This window comes from Balaenoptera musculus, chromosome 4 (genome assembly GCF_009873245.2).
Source record: "Balaenoptera musculus isolate JJ_BM4_2016_0621 chromosome 4, mBalMus1.pri.v3, whole genome shotgun sequence".
In the NCBI taxonomy this organism is placed as follows: Eukaryota; Metazoa; Chordata; class Mammalia; order Artiodactyla; family Balaenopteridae; genus Balaenoptera; species Balaenoptera musculus.
The window spans coordinates 106,364,930-106,383,147 of record NC_045788.1 but is presented as its reverse complement, the minus strand read 5'-3'; the positions used below and the strand labels follow the sequence as shown (position 1 = coordinate 106,383,147).

At 34.3% G+C, this 18,218-nt stretch overlaps 1 protein-coding gene across 3 annotated transcripts in view; it reads left to right on the top strand.

The window, feature by feature from the left end:
• The window catches only part of CADM2 (cell adhesion molecule 2), a 1,037,555-nt gene that overhangs the window by 864,532 nt on the left and 154,805 nt on the right, over positions 1–18,218 (top strand). For all 3 annotated transcript variants that reach the window (XM_036851520.1, XM_036851521.1, XM_036851518.1), the window contains 2 exons: positions 6,378–6,530; positions 8,732–8,869. In XM_036851520.1, the coding sequence (XP_036707415.1) occupies positions 6,378–6,530; positions 8,732–8,869 (291 nt within the window). The remainder of the gene's footprint in view (positions 1–6,377; positions 6,531–8,731; positions 8,870–18,218) is intronic.

The following is an 18,218-nucleotide window of genomic DNA, read 5'->3' as shown; positions in this document are numbered from 1 at the left end:
ATAAAGATCACAACACTTAAGAAAGGAAAACTATTAATGCAAGTGTATACAATTTGTATACAATTTTGTGTATACAAATTGCTATTAGGTTCTTAAATGAATAATGTCAGATAAATTCAATAGTACTAATGTTATTAAGTTAATTTGGTTTAAAACTAATTAATATACAACTTATTAACTATGCCAGTAACTTTTGTTAGAAATCAGTATAAAATGTGTGTAAAATTCTCCAAGTAATCATCTTAGGAATTTTTATTTTACCCAGCATGAATCCCAAATATGCATTTGTATGATTGATGAACTATTTAGAACCAATGATATATTGGGAAAATAATTTTTATCCAGTGTTAAGCACTGTTTAATTGATTCTTACTCATTGGTCAGTGCTTCTTATTTGCAGCTAAGATTAAATTCTCTAGAGTTCAGCGTTTTGAACTGTTAAATCACCTCACCAGTGGGTGGCAGGCACCTAATAGCTGATGAGGTGTGGCCTCAGAGTAACCTACTTTTAACTCATTAGCTCATTTTAATCTCTATGGTGTGTGAAGAATTACCTTTCATTCTTTTATTCCACATGCTCATTTGTTCTCTTCAGTTATTCCTAGAGTAATGTTGAAAATCTATTTCTTTCAATGAAATGTTTGAGGTTTTATTTTTTTAAAAGATATTTAGATAATCATGAACATTCTGTGTGCTCAAACGAAAGCACTTTTGTTTTAAAGATTGAATTCACTGCAACCGACAATATTACGATTCTTCTTCTTAGGTTCACTATAAATATATGCAACTTACTCTGTAGAAAGTATGGATTATTTCTGAGTCTCTACTACCTTTTGTGTTCATTTGGAAACCATAAGGTAACACAACAGTAGCTTCAGAGATCACTCATTCAGTATTTCAAATAATTGTTCAATGAACGATCACTTTAAAAAAAAAAATTTGCAGCATGATGTTTCTAGGTCTTTTATGCTCAACAGTGTCTAAACAAGACACTTTTTTTCTTGTTTTGGGGGCTTTTCTCCCATGGGGGATGTATCAAAGAGGACTTCCTAATTCAGTTCTTTTTCACTCTGCTCTTATCATATACAGACAGAGTTTGGCTCTCGGTTTCAATTCAATAGTCATTCACTGAAAACTTGCTGTGCAGATATAGTTGGGATGCAGGGAGCTGAGATGAGCAAGACAAGGATCCTGCTCACAGGGAATCCATTGAGTTATATTTCACCCCTCTTTGGACTTTAAAAGGTTTCCTTTTTTTCTTTCATACTTAAAATGCTGTGATAAAGAGAACTGCAGATGACATCATAAGTATTTACAAACTTGAAAAGATAAATGCTGTGGATGTAAGGTTTGTTTAAAATGTTCAGTCCAAAGGGATTTCTCTGGTGAGGGGGGAAGTGGGGAGGTGCTGCTAGGAGAACAGGCCCTGAAGATATCTGTACCAGAGATGCCATTTCTATTTTTCATGCCTTTATTGATCCCCTTTCTCTTGAGCCTATAAATATGATTCAGTCTCTTCCTTCCAGAAAAATAGCCTCCCTTCCTTCTGACCCTGGACTGTCTCCTACTCTTCTCATCCAAGAGTGCAATCTGGTTCCTTCTTAGCAACCCTCTCATGATATAGCCACACTCACCGACACCGTCCAAATACAGTGGACACTTTCCAATCTTGAAATCACTTAACTTCTCTATAATAAAAAATGTTTATAGCTACTAAAATAAAATAAAATAAAATAAAATGTTCAGTCCAATAAAAATTTCCTTAGGCAGCTCTTTGCTTTTGGCAAATGAATTATCAAGGAAATTTATACAATAAATAATCCCTTTGCTAATTGTGTGACTTTCTTCCCTTTTGGGAATATGTTTTCAGGTTTTGAATATCTATTTATGTATTTCATTTCTCTAAACCATATACCTTATACTTTCACTCAATTGTTATTATCTCCACCTAACACTCAGCAGACTGGGGTACACGATAAGTGACTTACCTATTCATATGGCTAACCAATGACAGAGCTTACATTAAAATACATGTATTCTACTTTTCAGAGCCTAATTTTTAGTCAAACCTGGTAGTAATTATAAAACAACTCAAAAAATTATATGATTTGGTAAGCTGAATCGAGACATTTCAGACTTTAAATATTTAGGTTCTCATCAGGATTCCAAACCTAAAATATTTTAATATATCATTGCACATTTGTTTAAATCACTTTACATACAACATGATATCATAGTTCTCATAATGCAAAGATGGAAATGATTCAGGAATTATCCACAGGAAACCTGACCTCATATAAGTGCCTAAAGCAGATCTTCTGATACCAAAGTCAGTGCTTTTAGCATTACTCCACACAAATGGTTTAAATATGAACACTTTCTATTTGTATGCATTGAGTAATTCATTTTGACTTCGGTGATATTATGTAGTTATATAGTTTATATATATATAATATATTATATAGTTTCCATAAAATAGTCTGACTAAAAGAGAGTTAAATTCCTTTTGCCAAGATTCACTGAAAATTGTAAGCTCTGTCTCTCTGTCAGTGTGACCTGTGTTAGAAGAAATGAAATTGAACACAGGGGGTGAGTAACATGTTTTACCCACACAGTATCATTGCAGGAACCTGAGGTTTTCCCTTTTGGAGACTTCCTTTTTATAAAAAACCAAGAAATATGTGATAAATATTTTTTAAAATAAAATCATACCTTTGAAAAGTGGTTGGTATAGCATGAGGTCCTATTGGGGAAATGACAAATCTGTGTCTCCCTGTTTTCCTCTAGCAACTGAACAAGGCATATATAATAGGGAGTGTAGGAGATAGAGTACAAAATAGACATTTTTATAAAAAGTCTGCTGTAACCTAGTGGAGTTGCAAACACAATTGTAATCAGTCTTCCTTAATTTTTATAGTCAATAAAAATCAGTTTTGAAAATGCTTGCAAGTGTATGTCTCCTTATGAAATGAGAGGTAACAAAGAATGGTAATAGATGGACTATAACCATTCAGGTTTGTGTTATTGAGTAAGTGGGAGGATGATTTTTAAAGTATATTTAAAATCATGAAAATTTAGAATTTTACCAAATATATTTTTTAATTCCCTGCTCCTCTCACAAAGCACAGAGGAAAGGTATAGGCAATTTAAGAATATATGGCACTTGGGATCCCCCTCTTACTCTGTGGCAAATGTATATAATGAGTTTCAAGCTTTGATATCAAAACCATTTCCCCATTCCATCTAATGTGCATGAAATATTTTAAGCTGAGTTATTATTGTAGATTCATACCCAGTTGTGAGAAATAATACAAAGACATCCATGTACCCTCTACCCAAATAACATCTTGGAAAGATATCACAGCTAGAAAATAGACATTGACATAGTCCACCAATCTTATTTGAGTTTCACCGGTTTTACATGTACTCGTTTGTGTGTGTGTGTGTGTATGTGTGTGTGTTTAGTTTTATCCAGTTTCATTACATATGTAGGTTAATGTATCCATCACCACAGTCAAGATGCAAAGCAGTTCTATTACCACAAGGATCCTTTGTGCTGTAGTTTTACAACCACACTCATATCACTCCCACTCCCCTCCACCCCTTACTAACCTTAACTGTTGGTAAGAACTAATCTTTTCTCCATCTCTATAATTTTAGTTATTTCAAGACACTATATAAAAGGATTTCATCTTAATTTATCTATAGAGTTTTTGAATGTATCACTTTGTATATTTTCTTAGTAGTTGCTCCAGGTATTGAAATGCTATACATATACGACTTAGCACAGTCTACCAGTTTTACCACTTCTGGTAAAGTATGGAAACCTTTCTTCCATTAGGTCCTTTTGCCCTGACACTTTTTATTTGTTTTGACTATTCCTTCTTTACATGTTGAACACTGCATCAGCTGATGGTATAATTTTTGTTTTAACCATCATATAGTCAGGAAAATGCAGAAGAGTAGTCTATACTGTATTTACCCATATTTTTTGTTCTCTCACTTGTTCTTCCTTCTTGATGTTTCAAAATTTCTTCTTTTCTGTTTGAAGAACTTTAACTTTTCTTTAAGACGGATCTGCTAGAGAAACATGTTCTTAGTTTTCCTCCTTCTAAAAATATATTTATTTCCCCTTGATTCCTGAACGTTGGTTTCACTGGATAAGAATTCACGATCAACAGTTCTTTTCTTTCAGCACTTGAAAAACGTGCCACTGCCTCTGACCTCCATAATTTCAAATGAGGTCATATATTGTCATTTGAAATGGTGTTTTCTTATAGGTAATATGTCTTTCTCTCTGGCTGCTCTTAAGATTTTTTTCCTTTGTCTTTGGATTTCAGGAGTTTCATTTCACTGTATCTTGATATGGACCTTTTGGGGTTTATTCTGTTTGAGTTTGCTCCTCTTCTTGATTTTGTACGTTTATTTCTTTTGCCTGATTTGTGAAGTTTTTGACCATTATTTCTTAAATTCTTTCCGCCCCACTCTCTTTCTCTTCTTTTGGGACTTATATGGTACCAATGTTGGATATTTTGTTATTGTCCCACAGGTCCGCAAGATTCTGATTTTTTGTGTTTTTGATTGGTTTTCCAATCTGTTTTCTCTCTCTTGTTCAGATCCAGTGACTTGTATTGGTCTGTCCTTAAGTTCACTGATTCTATCCTCTGTTGTCTCATTGTACTATTTATCCAATCCAGTGAGTTTTTATTTTGGTTGTTGTATTTTTGACTTCTATACTTTCCTTTGGTTCTTTTTTTAAATAACTTCTTTAGTTTGCTGAGATTTTCTATTTTGTATTTGTTTCAAGATAATTAGTAATTGCTTGTTAAAGTAATTTTATGATGGCTTTAAATTCTCTGTCAGATAATTCTAACATCCATTTCAACTCAGTATTAGCATCTGTGGATTATTTTTTCTCATTCAAGTTATGTTTTGCCTGGTATTTGGTGTGACCAGTAATTCTTTTTTTATCACATGCAGGACATTTTGGTTATTGTGTTAGGAGACTCTGGATACTATTTACATCATCTATATAGGTTCAGCACACAGGTCCTGGCTTACATTTGTGGGCTATGGTTCCACCAACAATTTAATTTTCAGAGCCTTTGTGGTGCTATTTGGTCACTTTGAGTTGTCTGTTTCCACCGGGAGTTGTACTGATCCCTACTGGTGCCACCTAAGGAAGCAAGGCTTCCTGATGGCTCTAGGTGGGATAAATGGTTCTTTAGCTCGTCAAAGATCACTTCAAGGGCTGGGTAATTGTTATAGAAAGATTGACCCACTGCCTGTGCTGCCCAATTGACCATTGTCTCTCAGTAGGGAAGGGGAGTCTCCAGCCCAATGGAGAAAGAGATTGCTTTCCATGACAGTGATGCTCCCGACTGATTCCCCTTGGGGGTGGCCCAGTCTCTCCCGAAGTTCTTGGTTGGAATCCCATTTGCTCTGCGATAAAAATGAGTCTACCTAGGCCACCTTCTGTTGCTAGGTTATGGTTGGAAGAAGCCGGGACTCAAATGCCTTTTACAGTTGGTTAGAGAGACACTGTGTTATTCCTTAGGTTCTGGTATCCCTAACCAGTCCCCTTTCCTCTTTCTACCTTTCAGAGTACTCCTTTAGTCACCTCTTGCTTCATTCCTGGTTTTATAGCTGTCCTTAGTGGAGCATATAGTGATATTTAAGATTTTTAATGCTTTTCCCAAAATGATTTAAAAGAAGCATAAATAACCAAGATGCTAAAAGATCTGTGAAAACAAGTGTTCTGTGATAGAAAAGGTGGTTTGAACCAAAGAATATATTAAAAGTATTTAACAGACAGTACAGCAGAGGCACCAACCAGTCAGAGCAAATTTAACATCAGGTACACTACAGGTGCTTTTCAGCTGAAAGTTAGCTCTGATTTTAAAAAAGTTTAACAGGTGTCTCTACTGCAGAGAACTTTCAATATGCTAAGGTTCATTGTTGGTTTCCTAGAAGGAACTGAGCAGTCATAGTTTTCCCAAATTTATCTGGGCATAGAAGTGAACCTTTTTGTTTATAGCTTTTCTTGGTACTGACAACTCATGAAAGACTTTGTGAAGGAAAGCCATTTTTATCACCATCAATATCTACCTCATCCAAGGTATTGTACTTACTAGATGCAATCATTTAATTAAAAAGTTATTTCTCAGAACATTAAGGAACATTTAATTCTACTTTGATTTTTAAATCTGATAAAATATTTCAATATATTTAAACCTTCCTTTAGAACGTTTCAGGAAACCAGATTTAGACATATGGCCAAAGAAAATGTTTATTGTGTTGTGCTAAAAATATGTAGTCTAACAGTAGTGACTTTTCCTAATGTTGTTATTCACATTTTCAGTATTTTCTATTTCCAGCTTTAAGGGACAATAGGATCGAGCTGGTTCGGGCTTCCTGGCATGAACTGAGTATCAGCGTCAGTGATGTCTCTCTCTCTGATGAAGGACAGTACACCTGTTCTTTATTTACAATGCCTGTCAAAACTTCCAAGGCCTATCTCACTGTTCTGGGTAAGTGCAAGGGACTAACACCATGTGATCACAAGCCAGAGAGATGTGTACAGCTACAGCAACATGATTCAATAACAAATCTACACTTTGAGGATCATCAAAAAGCATTAAAAAATCACTTAGTCATTTCCCCCATTTTATAAATAGATAAAGAGAGGTGTAAAGATTTGTATGACTTCCCAAGAGCAAACAGCCATTTTGTTTCTTAGCCAGCAATAGACACCAGGTTTCTTGATTTTCAACTGAATTCCTTTGTGTCTAATCATCTCTATATTGTATACATGGTAATCCTTTTATAAAGTGATAGAATAATGAACATAATGAATTCAATGTGTCTATCAGATGCTCCTCCACCTCATCATCAGTCACCTAATGGGATCTTCCTTAATATCTATTGGCTTCCAAGTATGACCATTTGTGTATTTTAGTGTATTTAAATGACCCTAACATTTCTATTTGTCTTCTTGCCTTTTAGCTTTGTAGTTTTCTAGATTACTAAATGAAGTACATAATGTCGCTTGCGCATGCAGCTTGTAGCTTCTTTGTTTTTTTATTCTCTAAGTATCGGGCCATTTTTCTAAAGGTTATAGTGACACCAAAAAGCAATACATTCATAGAGTTTCTGAGGAAATAAGCTTGCAGCTCACAGCTCTCTGTGATTCCACAGACGTCAGTGGCCCAATCAGCTGAAATTGCTGGAGTTCATTGAAACACACCTGTGTACTGAACAAGTTAGAGGAATTTAAAGATTGATTTTTCTTTTTTTTGCCCCTAGCTTGCCTTCCTTTTTTGATAGATAAAGGCATAACACTGCATTTAAACGAACTAATGCATGCTGTTCTTTTGGGTGAGAATATTAAAGTTAATCCTGCTAGTGAATTGGTTTTGTGCATAGGATATGAAATATGTTTCTTTGCAAGTCCCACTGGGACTATTGTATAAAAATCTTCACAAGTTTGCCATTAAGGACAAAATACACCCACTAAATGGAGTATCTCAGGATAGCAGCTGCCTAAGATTAATGTATTGTTCTGCAGAGAGCCAACTTGAGACCCCAAGAAATACGAAAGTGGCTAATTTCAGTTTATTAAATGGTGATGTGACATGTTTTTTTTTTTAAAAAGCTATATGAAGGTGAACGAAAAAAAAAAAAAAGCTAGCCAGCTAGTGGAGTATGTTGATCTGTCATTTATCTTTGTTGTTCTTGTTGTTGTTTTAGTTTGTATTTCTTTTATTGGTGCCTTCCAACATTTTTACATTTTATTCTTTTCAAACTGAATTAAATAGTACAATAAAGACACTTTCAGTCTGCCTTTATTATTGAATACTTTTAGAAGAAATTTTAATAAACCTCTGTCATGACAGCAGAATATTATTGCCTCCAAAATGTGTAATGTTCTATTATTTAAATCATCAATGTCTATCTCTGAATATTAGTTATCTGCTTATTCATTGGATGATTTGGACTAGAAAAGGTAATAAGTAGCTAGCATTAACTAGCATTAAAAGTAATACATATCATGCTCCACAAAACTGCAATTACATTTCTAACACAAATGACATCAAGAGACATTCTCTACTTTAGAAGAATCAGAAAAATAAGTATAGTTGCAATTATTAATGAATCCCTTATTCCAAAATGCATTTTCTAGAAAAAGGTACGCAGAGGATAACAATATTTTTTAAGCTTTAAGAATTCTGAAATCAGGAATGAAATGTGCTATTTTGGTTAAATCACAGTTTGCTAAAGAATGAAGAAATATGCTTTGTGGATTTTTTTTTGCCCAATGCAAACAATCTACCTTCTTAAATCCCCACACTGGTAATAAATGTTAAGATACGGTTGTTTTTAAGATTACAAAGAGTATTTCTGCAGGTAAAATTTAATTTAAAAAAACTACTTTAACTAAACGCATTTTAAATGCTTTCTGGATAATATACACACACATATGCATATTTACACAGACACACATATGTGTTTGTATGTATGTGTATATATATCTCGCTATATATTTTTTATATATTTTGTCATTTATTTTATTATATAGCAGTTTACTATTATTATGTTTTGGTTTATTATTCTTGATTGAAGTTATTGTCAGTTAAACACCCAGTTTAGCTTTGTTTGTGAAAGTAATAGTCGTAAGAACAAATCAACCCTGGAGATTAATGTTTACTTCATTCATTTGCTTAAATTTCAGGTGTTCCTGAGAAGCCTCAAATTAGCGGATTTTCATCCCCAGTTATGGAGGGAGACTTGATGCAGCTGACTTGTAAAACATCTGGTAGTAAACCTGCAGCTGATATAAGATGGTTCAAAAATGACAAAGAGATTAAAGGTAAGGAAAGGGGAAAGGTCTCCAAATCAAAATTAATGTGCTGAAATTAGTGTGAAGTGTTAGATTCAGGGCATTTTACATTTTCCTTTTCAAACCACAGTCACTTTCTGATTAAGTGTAATTTGAACCAGATTTACCTTAAATTAGGTAATTTTACAAGGTATATTAATATCATCTCTGTGTGCCCCATTTTTCTCTTATGTAAAACAGTTTTAAAATGATATATATCTAGAGACTTTCCTGGTGATCCAGTGGTAAAGAATCCACCTTATAATGCAGGGGACGTGGGTTTGATTCCTGGTCAGGGAACTACGATCCCACATGCTGCGGGGCAACTAAGCCCATGCACCACACCTACTGAGCTCGAGCGCCTCAACTAGAGAGCCTGCATGCCCCAAACTGCAGAGCCCACACGCCCTGGAGCGTGTGCACCACAACTAGAGAAGAGAAAACCCACACACCACAACTAGAGAGAAGCCCGCGCGCCGCAATGAATGTTTAGCATGCCTCAAGGAAGAGTCTGTGCGCGGCAACTAAGACCTTACGCCTCCAAAAATAGATTAAATTAATAAATAGATAAATAGTAAATCTTTTAAAAAATGATATATATCTAGTGGGAAACTTGGAGAAATAAATAAGTTAATATATAAAAAACACACAGATTTGTACTTGGCAATAGCAAGGGCTAAGTGTTCATGTTAGATATGATTATTTTAGAGCTCATCTATAGTATTTAGATTATAGACAGAGAAACTCCATGAATTATTTCTTCAACTTGTTGGTTCTGAAAATACAAAGTTTTGAGAATAAAACTAGCTAAATATCAATAAATCTGTTTTTCAGTAGTTCTCACACAGGGTAAAATAATGTGCTTGTCTCAGTAAAAATGCACAGAAATGTAAATATTCAGCATAATTCTGCTCTTACTTGATACACTTAAACACACACGTGCACACACACACTTTTTTAGGGTGGATTAAGAAGTTTATAGAGGAGATGGCTAGTAAGTCTGGTAGTGGTTTTTGTACCCCACGTACAGAAATCTTGGACCTGACATCACATGTACATTAAAACCCGAATATAAGAATCATCTATTATGCTTGTTAAAAATTTTTCCTATTTATATAGTAATATGTATTATTCTCAAGGTAACCTTCTAGGAGATAGGTTGATGCAAACCATTCTGGTTATTTTAACTTGTAATTCAAGTATCTTACTTAGGCATGGAGGCCCAACAGGTAGAATTGCCTATATTACTAAGAAGTTATGGGTTTACAATCCATACAATTATTCTACCTCTTTTCTATTTTAATTACTTTCTCTCTTTATATTTTTTTCCCAAAACAAGGAACTATCTGTAATTTATCCATAATTACTACCTTTACTTTAGAACTTCTAATAAATACATTTTATTGGACTAACTTTGGAGAAGTACAAGCACCCATTTCACAAGTTAGATACTCACTTTGCTGAGTTAAACTTGCTCTTATATTCTGCCAGGGCTCAGTACCATCCATTCTAATTCTGCCTTTAGGATATATTTGTTTAGGTTAGTGTGTTAAATGTCTAGTCTTGGTTGGAGCTTTTCTAAATGGACCCTCTACACTGCATCCAGAGTTATCTTACTATGACAAGGGTCTAATCCAGCCACTTTTTCTGCTTAAGCACTTCTGATTGAAAGTCCTAACCTGGAGGATAAGTTTAAAATCCGATTTCCTTGGCCTATAAGAAAGCTCCTGGTAGTGAATTCTTACAAATCAGATGGTTTTCTATGTGAAAGGCTTGGTTTATGTTAGAATGTTCTTCTTAAATACTCTCCTTCGGTTAAATTGTTTTATTACCTACATGCATCTCTTTCTGAATTCTGACATAATTAGTGAGTGAGTTAGTTTCTCTTAATTTCTTACCATTTTATTTGTGTTTTGGATAAACATATCCTCAGGGAGGTCAGAGACTAACATACTAGTCATTAATATTGGTTGATTGTTTTTAACATTGTAGCCTTATGAGAAACGCATAATGTTTTCATTACAAATATTTTTATAAAATATCTTAATTTTTGACAAATTTGGCTTCTGCTCTGAATGCCAGATTTATTCATAAACTAGGTAGAGAGGGGACTTTTGTTTATATGTAAAAACATGAAATTTTGATCTTATAAACACCATACTTTAAAATCATCTGAATCAAGACTAGAATGAAAATCAAGAGAAAACCATATACAGAATCAGCATTTGGTTCTGTGTTCTATTCAGAAGTAGTGAAGCTTTGTTTTTTCTGTGCTCTTCAATGCATGGCCATTAATAGAGCATTTATTATTCCTACACTTGCATTCATCTATATAGCTCTTTATTTGTTTATAACTCTTATTTTGCATGTTTACATAGTTTGTCTTTACAATGATATGGTGAACTTCCTGAGTTCTCTAAAATGTTTTTATAGGTGTATAGGCAAATATGCTGTATTTAGTACTCTATACAGAATGCGCGTTCATTACTATTGCTGTGCTCTATACATGTGAAGTGAAAGTTTGCTCTAAAATCCCTCAGCAGATACACATCACTGAAAGGAGTGTTCTATCCTTATCTTGCACTCTTGTCTTTTCAGAAATCAAAATTTGACTTCCTATTATCATGTAACAATTTTTACTATAATATCACTTGAGATTTTTTAAAAAGACACTCCCTAGTGTAAGGAATTGGAAAAGATAGGCTAATCAAATCCAGTTAAATTCAATTCGATAAGAAATTGTTAAAATGTGTCCCAATTATACAGCATTCTATGGTGCATGAGTGAATATCCAAATGAAGAAAACAAGAACCTTGACCTGGAGAAGTTTAAAATGCCTTTGGGGTGATAAAACCAGCTATGAGGAGTACTTTCCTATAAAGAGGAATGTATAACATTATGTAAATCCCAAAGTAGTTATTACAGTCAAGGGAAAGTATTATTTTCCATATGTTTTGACTAAGCACTGGCCAGTTCAGCATATTGACACTGTGTTAAGTTTCAGACTCTGGATGATAGAGGTAGGGGCTTTCAAAGTGACTTCTGATTTCAGGAGGAGTCATTGTTCTGTACATTTTTTTCTCCATTATTATCTAACATATGAATTTAATCACCAAGTTTCTGGGAGAAAGTTGTTTCATAGTCCTAGCTGATCACATTTTCTTGGCCATGGTATTTCCATGTTAGATTATACAGCATGGTTCTCAATCTTTAGCAGGCATCATCGTCACCTCCAGGGTCTGTTAAAACTCAGATTATAGGGGCCTGACCCCAGATTTTCTGATTGAGTAGATCTGGGTTGGAAACCGAGAACGTATATATTTAGCAGTGTGTTGAACTGGTGAGTGGTGAGGGTGCTCCTGCCTGGGGACCACACTGGTGTATAGAGAACTTAATGTTGACAAGTATCAGTAACATATTGAAGTCTTGCCTCTGTCTCTGAACTTTAGTTTTCTCATCTAATAAATGAGGATTATAAAGCTTGCCTCAAAGTGCTATTGCAAGGATTTCATACAAGCCAATATGTATAAAGTGTTTTCACAGTATAAGGAATCACTGAATATATTTTAGATATTATTATTATTGTTATCATTATTATTACTATCTTGAGCAAACCATGATTGGTGAGTTGTAACAATCCCTGAATTAGTCCTAGAAATATAACCAAAACAGAATTATTTCTTTAAGGTATTCACTTTTGGGGGATGGACATATAAACATAAGATCTAACAAGTACAGTAACAGACATATGAACTGGCTACAGTTTTTGTACAAAACAAGAAACAGAGATGTGCCCTACTTTGTGGCAGAGGGAAAGACGAGAGTTCATTGATGAATGATAGTACTCAGTAAGTATATGTTAAATGAATAAGTGGATCTTTAACGATGAATGGAATTCACTATATGGGTTGTGGGTAAAAGTAGGTGGTAGATCATTCTAAAGAAAGAAACCATGTGTTTATGCAGAGTAAAAGCATGTGATTGTTTGAAGGAACTGAAACTTTCTGTTTGATACAGACATGAGAGATAAACGGGAAGGTAGGGGCCAGTTAAGTCATGGAAGATCTTTTACTCCAGATTAAGGAGTTTGGAATTTATTCTGTAGGCAGTGGTGAAACACTTTCTTCTATACGCTTTAAACAGTGGAATGAATAATCATAATTTTCATCTAACTCTCCTTTTTCCTCCCGATGAGTCTGACTCAGAAATCCCTTTGGTGCCTGTGGGCAGCTCTGTATTCAAAACTGCAGGGGGTTTCACTGTAGCTTTTAATCTTCTGTGTAGCTAGGAAGTTGGAAATTTTGCCATTTAGTGTAAGGAAAAAATGTGTATTGCCTTCCTAAATCTATCAGTGTCCTGAGAACTTGTATAAACTTTCCATTCCATGTATAAGTTTAGTAACTTGTAGTTTGAGCAGTTATCATCATAAAATCTTAAGATTTTCTTTTCCAGCCAACTAGCTTTTACATGAATGTGTTAGGCAGAATTCTATGAGAACCCTCAATGACCCACATTTTTGTATAATCTTTTCCCCTGGAGTGTAGGAAGGACTTGAGAATATATGTGATATCACTGCCTTGATCATGTTGATCATGTTACCTTACATGGCAAAAGGGATTTTACAGATATAATTATGGATCCCTTTTGAGTTCATCAAAGGGAGATTACTAAGGGAAACCTGACATAATGAGGTGAAGTTTTTATAAAAGAATAAAGAGTCAGACATCCTCCTCCTGGCCTGGAAGAAAGCAAATAGCCATGTGTGTACTGTCTATAGGGGCCATGTGACAAAGAACCGTGGGTGACCTCTAGGAGCTGAAAGCTGTTCCTGAGTGGCAGCTAGTGAGAAAATAGGGACCTTGGACATACAGCGTCAAGGAAGTAAATTTGCCAACAATCAGTGAGTTTGTAGAGGACTCTAAAACCTAGATGGGAATCACAGCCTCAGCCAACACCATGATTTCAGCCTGGTGACACTGAGAAGAGGACCAGGATAAGCCCTATCTGGACTCTTAATCCATAGAAATTGTGAGATAATAAATGCATATTGCTTTAGGACACTAAGCTTTTAATCATTTATTATACACCAGTAACAGGAAACTGAGATCCAGAAAGGCAGAATGATTTCTCATAGTCACACATCTGACAAAGAATGAGCTTGAATATTCCAATTCTAAGACCCAGCACTTGAATTGGGGAAGAAAGCTGAAGGCTGGAAGAATATTTAAGGGACATTTCAAACATGAATTAGTAAGGCCCTGAACTAATGGATGAAATGGCATTTTTTTAAATGGATGGATTTAAAAGAGAAGACAAATTTCAGGTGAACTTAGTGAATGAGTCTGGGAGATGGAGCAAAAACAAGGGTCAAAGACAACACAATTTGGGTGCCAACACAACTTGGTTAGTGAACATGTGGAAATAAGAAAGGCATTAGGAGAAATTAGTTCAGAAATAAATGATAATATGTTTATTCTTTGAGGTTGAAGTAACTATATATTGGTAGAATCTAAAAGTTAAACTTGGCAGGCTTTTGGAGTTAGGTGACTTATGATTAAGAAAGGGATTCTGATAACACAAAGGTCTATCATCTCTTACGAAGGACATTTTTAGTTTTAGCCTCTATAAATAGTTATCACCCTTTATTTGTGCAGCACACTCCCAACAGAAACCCCCTCAGTACTTCCTTCTGACCCTGAGAATCATGCTATGTAGTAACCTGCATATTCATCAAAGCCTGACTTTGTGGGTAGTCACTGAAGCTTGTCAGTGCCTAATAGTATTGCCTGTATTCTACAAGTGTTATTTACTTAGTATACATTGTTTGTTTCAGATGTTGGACCATCAAGCTTAAGCTGACTTTAGCTGTGTTGCCCTGTGTGAACAGGACTCTTCACATACACTTTAGTGTTAATCAAAAATAATGCAGCAGCTCATTTTCAAGTTGGCTAAATATAGTATAATTGTACTATAAGCTACTTAGTAAATAATTTTGCAGCATTTGGAAACTTGAGAGTGAATTTCTGAATGTTGTGTTTCTTAAAAGGTAGCCTTTAGACTTCTCGGATTAGAATCACCTGAGGTACTAGTTAGAAAAATGAAGATTCCTGGTCTCAATGTAGACCTTTAAAATCAAAATTTCTCGCTGTCAAGCCTAGAAGTCCTAATATTTATTAAGTACCTCTGTTGACGCTTAGGCTCACTATAGTTTGAGAATGCATAGAATTAGAGACCAGTAAGCCAAGTATTAATAGATATTCAAAGAAAGAAAGAGAGGAGGTCCTAATCTAATAAGTTTAGAAAATGACTCGATATTCTATGTCCTTTATGAATCTATTCTTAGAGGGAGATTCTCTAAAACTAAATCAAAATGCACTTTAGTGCTTTAACATTTCTGAGAATTAGTGCAAATTTCTGTTAGACAACATCTTAGCAGTATTCTTTGGCCATATGATTTTTAAAATTTGTTTTGTGTTTCTTGCATTGAACTTTGTGGAATCTACTTTGAGAAACAGTAATTATATATTTAATTTAAATACTCTCCCTGGTGTTGTAAAACTAGTTTTGGCCTAATACTTCATTTAATGTCAGTTGCACAAAGCCTTAATTTAAATAAGTGAAATACTAACATGTAATACAGAGATTGTGAATTCTCTCGAGCTAAACACAAAAGAAAATAAAAAGGAGATATTTGTGTGCCCTGAGCTTAAAGCTCCTGTATCACATGTGATAAGGATTAATTAAAAGTGTTAGTGTTTAAACTTACAGAGTATACCATATATCAATGATTTTTTGAGTTCTTTTGTTTAAACTTACCACTTTGAAAGTGTCCTTACCATTTAAATTTGAATCATGCTGGACCCTGTATTAAATGAGAAAAAGAAATAGCATTAGTAATACCTGTAAGTGAGGTGTGTGTGTGTGTGTGTACATACAACTTGGGGTTTTCTAAATGCTGTTGACTGTATTACCTCAAGACTCTCTCAAGATACAATGAGATACATAAAACATCTTTCTGGGAAGAGATAAAACAGTTGTTTCATCTGAGTGTGAATGGCTGATGAAAGCAAATGATCACCAAAAATCTTTGAGAAACTTTTTAAAATTTTCTTATTTTTTAAAAGCAACTTTATTGAGATATAATGGACAAAAAACAATCTACACATATTTTATGTGTGCAGTTTGGTATTATTTCACAAGTGTATATGGTGATGAGACCATCACTACGATCAAGATAATGAACAAATTCATCATCTACAAAAGTTTGTTCATACACCTTCATGATTCCTTCCTCCTGGCCTTCTTTGCCCACCCCCCATCTCACTTCCAGGAAACCACTATTCTACTTTATGTCATTATAGATTACATTTTCTAGAATTTTATATAAATCAAATCATATAGTATATACTCTTCTTTGATTTAGTTCCCTCAGGATGAATATTCTGAGATTCATCCATGTTGCATATATAAAGGTTGTTGCTGTCTATTGCTGATTCATATTCTGTTGTATGCATCTGTACTATAATTTGTTTATCCATTTATCTGGGGATAGACATTTGGGTTGTTTACAGTTTGGGGCCATTGCAGTAAAGCTGCTATGAACATTTGGGTGTAAGTCTTTGCATGTATCTATGCTCTTATTTCTCTTGTGTAAATGCCTAGGAGCAGAATGGCTGGGTCATATAGAAGACACATGTTTAGTTTTTAAAGGCATTTCCAAACGATTTTTCAAAGTGGTTGTACTCCTTCATGAAATCCAACTTTTAAATTTTAGTATTATTATTTTTTACTTTTTTAAATCATGCTTTGGTATTATATGTAAGATGTTTTTGCCTAATCCAAGATCACAAAGAATTACTTCCAAAAATTTCGTATTTTTAGGTTTTGCATGTATTTTGAGTGATTTTATATTTTCAATGCCCTTGTCTTTTCTTTCTCTCAGCTGTATTATTTCTAGGTCAGTTTTGATAGATTGATTGATCTCATTATAGATAGCATTTTCCTGCTTCTTTGAATGCAGAGTATTTTTTGATTGGATTCCAGACATTATAAGTTTTACATTTCTGGTACTGAATGTTCTCCTATTCCTATAAGTATTCTTAAGCTTTGTTCTGGTTAAGTAGTTTAGAGTTTAATACTTTCAGAGCTTCTTTTAAATTTCTTAGGTGGGACCAGAGCAGCTTTTATTCTTAGAATTACTTAATTCTCATTACTCAGATAAAATCCTCTGAGTGCCCAGGGTACCAATTATGAGTTTTTTTCAGTCAGGTTAGTTAGAACAGGCATTATTCCCTGCCTGCGAAAGCATCATGTACTATTTCCTCTAATCCTTTTTGATAGTTCTTGTCCTAGCCCCAAACACTTCCTTCACACAGATACACCGATCAATAATTACTTTGCCAAATACTGTGAGGGACACTGCAGATGTCTGGAGTCATCTCTTTGTGTAGCTCTTTCATTTTTGATACTCTGCCTTATAAACTCTAGCTGCTGTGGCCTTCTTAGACACCCAGCTCCATCAGCATAACTTGGGGAGGCCACCAGGGTCTGCATGGGTTTCCCTCCACACACCACAGTCTAGAAAAATCTCTCAAGGCATTAAGCAGGGACAAATTTTAGGGTTCATCTCATTCATTTTCCATCTCTCTGGGATAACTGTCCATTATTGTTAGGTTCAGTATCTTGAAAACTCTTGTTTTCAGATAAGAGGTAGATCCAACTTTGTTATTCTGCTAGGCTGGAAGCAAAAGTTATTTTGCCTTTGTTTTTGAAATGTAGAGAAATAATACTTTTATCTAAATGGTAGTATGTTTTAATTTTGTCTGACTGCTTATTTGTTTTAAGATGATATAATACATTTAAGGGGATGAACATGAATAAGTGTAAAATGTATCCATACTCACTTTGACAAAATATTTTAGATTATTAATTCTGCTAGTTTTAAAGCTAAAAATTACTTAATTTAGCTATAGAAATTCAGTGCTGTTATACATTATTGTGGGAATGGAAAGAAAAGTTCCAGCATGTATATATAATGACATAAGTAAGTATAAATCTTTGACTGGATTTCACTTATTGTCAAGAATGAGCATTCTATCAACAAAATAATGTTTTTCTTTGTTGTTAATTCATGTTTTTAATCAACGTTTTTATTTATTTATTTATTTATTTTATTTTTTTCACACACACACACACACACACACACACACACTGTATTTTATTTTTACAAGAGATAAATAAACTGACACCAAGCATTGTAAATGGGTGACCACAACAAAAGCAACAATGATTGCAATTACCAAACACGAAACACACTCATACTATGTCATAATATTGACAT